Source organism: Meles meles, chromosome 8, assembly GCF_922984935.1.
Source record: "Meles meles chromosome 8, mMelMel3.1 paternal haplotype, whole genome shotgun sequence".
In the NCBI taxonomy this organism is placed as follows: domain Eukaryota; kingdom Metazoa; phylum Chordata; class Mammalia; order Carnivora; family Mustelidae; genus Meles; species Meles meles.
The window spans coordinates 17,096,546-17,103,703 of NC_060073.1; the positions used below are offsets into that span (position 1 = coordinate 17,096,546).

General features: G+C 34.3%; 1 protein-coding gene across 1 annotated transcript; it reads left to right on the plus strand.

The window, feature by feature from the left end:
* The first annotated feature begins 3,665 nt into the window (after positions 1-3,665).
* On the plus strand, positions 3,666-4,598 carry LOC123949354 (olfactory receptor 4C11-like). The gene has a single exon (XM_046016767.1). It carries the CDS (start codon positions 3,666-3,668, stop codon positions 4,596-4,598), a length of 933 nt encoding a protein of 310 aa, XP_045872723.1.
* The last annotated feature ends 2,560 nt before the right edge of the window (positions 4,599-7,158 follow it).

Sequence of the window (7,158 nt, forward strand, 5' to 3'; positions counted from 1 at the left end):
TGGTTTTTACTGGTTTATAGCAGTTTCTGGTCTTTAGACTCAAAATGGGACATAGACAGTGCAGGTTTTGCACTTGCCAGCTCCATATACATGAAAGTCAATTATTTTAAATAAATCTCTTTGTGTGTGTGTGTCTGTGTGTGTGTGTGTGTGTGTGTGTGTGTGTGTGTTAACACTTCCTTACCTTCTAACATTACAAGATGCTCCAGTTCATCTTGTATATTTCATGCCCCCAAATTAGAGTTGGCTATTTAAGTCTGGAACCATGTCCTGGGCATAGATCACTAGACAATCACTGACTTTTGCTTTTATTTTTTGTTTGTTTTTTGTTTTTTTATTCTAGCCAAAAGTCATCATTTATGGTCCAAATAAACCCCTTTAATTGCAAGAAGAGATCACCTTTTCCCCATAATCTAAAAATAAATATTGAAAATCAACTTCTTCATTACATCTAGATCATGCTTCTTAACTAAAAGGGAAGGGAGACCTCAGGGAATGATCTTCCCCAGACTCCTATATTTTGCATCATTCATGTTTAAATATTAGTGCTGGAAAGGCAAAAAAAGGAGCATTTCCCAGTCAAAATTACATGTGAGAGTGGATTTCAGAAAGTGTCGGATGAATCCAGGACAAACTTTGTCTTCTGGTATGCAGGCAATAACCTAAGCCTCAGTGACATATAAAGAGATCAAACAGGATTTTAGAAACATTTTTTTTTATTCTCATTTGAACAAATAGTGGCCAAATTACCTTGAGAAGAAAAGATTACTCTAAATCCTAATGTTTGTATAAGCTCGTAAAACTGGTAAGATTTGTGTTGGGGATTAATGTGACTTTATTTAATACTCAGAAAAATTACCCGATCAATGCCACAGTGTTCATCTAGCACATAGAAGGCATTTGTGGAAGGATAAAAAGTTTTGGGGATTTTCTAGAAGTAGATTATAATAGAAACTGAGAAAACAGAATAAGAAAAATGCACAACAGCTCCTGGTGGAGAGATAAGCAAATAGAAATAATATCTGAGTGTTCCAGGAAATGCTCCACGGAGATGATGATTTTACTTTGGATGGAGTAGGCTTCCCTTTTCAGTGGTAACTGAATATTGAATAGGACCAAACAATATTGGAACCTAATAATAGGAAATTCTCTTAATTCTTTCATTTACTTTATGAATACTTATTATTAAATATGTATTTTTTCTAGATGTTTAAATTCAGAAGTGAACAAATGTGAATAAAAATTGCCTTCCTTATTTTGCTTCTTACAAATGTATGCCATGCTTGTATCTATTATTATGTTAACTATACAAATAGCTCAGTCTATAACTCTATCAGATATATAGATAGATAATAGATGATAATAGACCAATAGGTGGAGGGATTGACAGTTAGATAGATAGATGTCTTTTTATAGTAACTGACTGTTAAAAGCCACAAACAAGTTTTCATTCCCATTTGCTAAAGATTTGAACAAAGAGCATATCTGGCAAACCCCTAAGAATGCAACGGAACCTGTAGTGGATGGCAGTGTGATTGGGATATGATGTGGGTAAGAGCTGTGAGTCCAGAACTACCTCTACAGCTGACTCACCCTCTGGCACAGATATTTAAGTCTTACTCTGGCCCTGGGAATCTTGCTGTCCCTGTAGCCGTTGTCCGAAGACAGTTGTTATAAACCAGTAATATGTCAATGTGATTAACAAACCATCTACTAAGAAGTTTCTAAAAGCTTTATTTTTAATGCAGCATCATTATGATATATTTTCAGTGACCAAAGGGAATGTTTTAAGAGGTAAGTCCTCCTCCTAATTGTGAATTGAGAAATCAATTCTCCCATGCCAACTCACAAATATTATACTATTTTATTACTATCTTAAATACAATTAATTGAAATGAGTCTGTGTGTGTGATATACATTATTAGATGTGAAATAAAATATTACCATCCTCCACATACAGTCCTGAACTCTGTCACTTTCCAATGTATATTAAAAACCATTTGTGTATATAGCTACTTCATTTTTATGATAATTACATAAAATACCATCCCTGACTCATTTTGCTTCCTTTCTGGTGGGCTTGAAGTTGTTTTGTACCTTTTGCCTACTTGGAAAGAGCTGTTGTGATTGTCTTTGTGCCTGCGACTGAAATTACTTGCAGCAAATGGAAACACCAGTCCTGTGTCTATGTGCTGTTGAAATATTATCATGCTGAATATCACTCCCTGAGAGACTGCATCCATTTAAAATCCTACTAAGGGTGTGTGGAATCAGTTGTTTCCCACATCAGTTTCAGCAGTGTTTGTTAAGAGGCATTTATCAAAAAGGCCACTGTTAATCTGATAGGTGAAAAGATATTTAATTGGAATTTAAATCTGAATGTATTTTTTTGTGAATGAATATGATTATACTGTCAAATAATATTTAATAAGAAGAGTTGCTCCTTAAATCAGTTATTTCGCCCATTTTTGTTTGAACTTTTTAAAAAAAAGATTTTGTTTATTTATTTATAGAGAGAGGAGAGCCTGAGCAGGGAAAGGAGAAGAGAGAGAGATGGAGAGATAGAATTTTAAGCAGGCTCTATGACCAATGTGGAGCCCGGAATGGGACTCAATCCCACAAACCTGAGATCATAACCTGAGTGGAAATCAAGAATGGGATGCTTAACTGATTGAGCCACACAGGCACCCTATGCACTCTGTTATTAAAGAGTGATCTCTGAAAGTCATTTGCATTTGAGAAAATTGTGCTTCTGTGTGGAATACATGTTGTATATCTCCTTAAATGATTTGACATTTTTTTGTATTGTGCTACAATATGGTAAATACATATGATGAGGACAGATATGGATTTTTCCACTGTTTGGTATATATAAATAAATATTCATTCCCTTCCTCTATCTATCTTCTCTTACTGAAATTCAGGTATGGGCCACTCAAAACATAGATTCTAAGAATCCTAAGTCCCTGGTGCTTAAAATAACATGAAATTTCAAAGAACATTTTGATTTATGTCACATGTTCTGTATTTATCCTATATTGCAATCTCAGTCACTCCTTGTTTTTTAACAAAATATGCTGAAAAAAAATACTAAATAAGTTGGAGAATTTAACTTTGGACAACATAGTATAATTTCAAAAGTACAAAATATTATGATAGAAGCTGAATTTAGAACTCTAAGCAACTAGAAATTATTTAGAGTTAAAAGAACAGGAAATAAAGACTCGAGCTACCAGATTTTTCACAATGGATTTTACCAACTGACTGAAAGTTTACTGCTAAAATATTGTTTGCTTTTCTCTTGTTCTCTCTCTCTCTCTTTTATGATAAACTAAAGAAAGGCATTCACTTCAGAAAGATACCCTCTCACACATAATCCCCTAGGTTAATATTTATTGTGCCTGAAGAATCAGGTACTCTTTCATTATTGATATTTTTCATTGCTTCCATTAACAATCAGCTGAATAGATTGTGAATAGATAATATGATTTCCTCTTTATTCAGAAGAAAATGATGCAGAAGGTAAAGGATTACTCACTGGTAAGTGGCACATCCATGATCAAGCATATGGATTTGATCTCCAAATTAAGTAATCATTTCATAATATTTCTTTCTTTGCAGATTAATTATTTCTAACCAATGCTTTCTCCACGTTGCCTGAAATTATGCAGCAAAATAACAGTGTAACTGAATTCATACTATTAGGATTGACTGAAGATCCTATGAGACAGAAAATGGTATTTTTAATTGTCTTAATTTTTTATCTGGGAACCATGGTAGGAAATTTGCTTATTATTGTGACCATCAAGTCCAGCCGGACTCTTAGGAGCCCCATGTACTTTTTCCTATTTTATTTGTCCTTCGCTGATGCCTGCTTTTCAACCTCCATAGCTCCTAGACTAATTGCGGATTCACTCTCTGCAAAAAGAATCATAACTTACAATGAATGCATGACTCAAGTCTTTGCACTACATTTCTTTGGTGGCATGGAGATCTTTGTGCTCATCCTCATGGCTGCTGATCGCTATGTGGCCATCTGCAAGCCCTTACATTACCCAACCATCATGAGCCAGCAAGTCTGCAACATCTTGATTGTTATTGCATGGATAGGGGCTTTTATCCATTCTATAACCCAGATTATTCTGGCCTTGAGAATGCCTTTCTGTGGACCCAATTTCATTGATCATTACTGCTGTGATTTGCAGCCCTTGATGGAACTTGCTTGCATGGACACATATGAGATCAACCTGTTGATGGTGTCTAACAGCGGGGCCATTACCACAAGTGGTTTTGTGATTCTAATAATTTCATACATTATAATCTTGCATTCACTGCGAAACCACAGTGCAGAAGGAAGGAAAAAAGCTCTCTCTACTTGCACTTCTCATATCATAGTAGTAGTGTTATTCTTTGTTCCATGTATATTCATATATACACGCCCCCCAACCACTTTCCCCATGGACAAGATGGTGACTGTATTTTATACTATTGGGACACCTTTTCTCAACCCATTCATCTACACATTGAGGAATGCAGAAGTGAAAAATGCCATGAGAATGATATGGCATATCAAAATTACATCTGAAAGCACAAGATGAATTGAGGGCTTTGGTTGATTACTTATTCTGTGCAGATATCACATAGAGTAGTGTATATCTTAAGTTGCCCAATGCAGTCTAATGTAGTGCACCTAATATCCTTACTTTTTTCTGTACTTCTGCCCTCAAACTAGTGGTTTCCCTCATAATGCTAGCCTGGTTCTTACCTTTCCTGAGAGTTCAATTCTGACATTGGTAATAATGAAATACTTCTCACATCTAAGTCTACCCTCTAGTTTGATAAGGAGAAAGATATTTTTGCAATCACAACTGTTCAAACTCTGAGCATCCATAAATAATAGTGTGTTCACTACAACTTGTAATTGCCTCTATAGCACATTTCAAACAAGGTATCTTGCTTTGTCTTGAACACATTCAGATCAAATGAATTAACATTGTGTGGTAAGAATTTTTTTCACTGTATCATTAGTTTGTCTTTAAAAAGTTCCATTCTAGTGAACCAAAGGCCAAAAGACCATATACATATGTATGTATGTATGTATATATTTATACATATATACACACACATATATATAACTATATGTATTTTTCTTAAATAATTTTTTCTCATTGTTTTCTTTGACTATTGAGATAGCTGAGGCATTATATATGAGATTTTAATTTTATGTACTTATTTATTTATTTATTTTTTAAAGATTTCATTCATTTATTTGACAAACAGAGACCACAAGCAGGCAGAGAGGCAGGCAGAGAGAGAGGGGGAAGCAGGCTCCCCACCGAGCGGAGAACCCAATGCGGGGCTCGATCCCAGGATCCCGGGATCATGACCTGAGCCAAAGGCAGAGGCTTTAACCCACTGAGCCACCCAGGTGCCCCTGAGATTTTTAAATGTAGTATTACAAAGTTCTGGAGATATTAGCTAATCTGCGTAATTGGTAAATAGGAGCTAAAACAAGAGACTTCTACGTATCTAAGAGAGAAAGAGAAAAATAATATATGCTGTCAAGACTAAATAAGAATTTGCAATACAGCATAGATAAAACATATACTGAGATTGATGTACCAGAAGGTAGAACTTATTTTAAAAGGAAAAAAGAAAGTGTGTATTATTTCATTTAAATTTGGGTGGTATCAGTGTAATAAAAGAAAGTATAAGAGGCATTCAGAACTACTCACTGTACTTGTCTCTAGTTAATGGAGTTAGAGAGACCCTGCTTTTGCAGCAGGAAGCTGCTTTCTTTCTCTGTTCTTTCCTAGTAAAAGTGTAGTGTGTACTGTGATGCTAGAATTGGCAATATAATTTTGATGGTCATAGTGAGCAGAGCAAATTAGCAGTCATACTTTGAATTAGGGCAGGCCAAAGGTTAGATTCACTGATTTCAGAGAGTAAAAAAATACAAACTCAAAGAGATACGTGCAACCCGATGTTTATAACAGCATTATCTACTATAGCCAAATTATGGAAGTAGCCCAAGTATCCATAGAATGATGAATTGGATAGAGATGGTTTATGTATTTTTGTGTGTTTGTACATATATATACATGCATATATATATGTATACACACACACACACACACACACACACACATATATATATACACACATACATACACACACAAATACATAATGGAATATTATTCATCAACAAGAATGAGAAATGAGATCTTGCCTTTTCCATGACAAGAATGGAGCCAGAGAGTATTATGCTAAGTGAAACAATTCAGTCAGAGAAAGACAAATACTGTATGATTTCAATCATATGAAAATAAAAATTAAAAAACAAAACAAAACAAAATAAATCAGTATAGGGAAAAACAGAGAGGGGGAACAAATCAAGAAAGAGATTCTTAACTATAGAGGACAAACTGATGGTTACCAGAGAGGGGGGTGGGTAGGACAATGAGTTAAATACAAAATGGGGATAGAGGAGTACAATCATGATGAGCACTGGGTGTGGTATGTATTGAATGACTCATTGGTACACCTAGAATTCTTAACACAATGTATGCTAACTAACAGAAATTTAAATAAAAACTAATAAATAAGTAAATAAATAGAATCATTGATATCAGTGTATTCAAGTTCACCACATCCTTTGTAACTGAGACAAGATTCCACTTCATTTGAATGCTGTTCTTCATTGTTTACCTGAAAAACATTTTCAATACCAATAGTTTAATCCAGTCAAAGATTATTTTAAAATAAATTCATTAAGATATCATGTTTTCAGTGTTCTCATTACATTTTGCTTTGGGGATGTTGTGAAGCTTAGTGACTGCACTAGTGTCCCAAAGTTGGCATGTTGATATACAAAAATATATGTATATGTGTATGTATATATATATATATATATATGTATATACACACACACACATACTTATATATATATATATCAGTTGTTTTATATATATGAGTTTTATATATATATACTGAAAAGATCATCACAATCTAATTAACACATCTATCTTTTCTATATACTTAACATTGTGTGTGCATGTGTGTGTGTGTGTGTGTGTGTGTGTGTGTGTGTTTGTAAGAAAAAAATCTCTCCTTTTTGCAATTTTAAGTATAGGTTATGGTATTAAGTATAGTGACCAT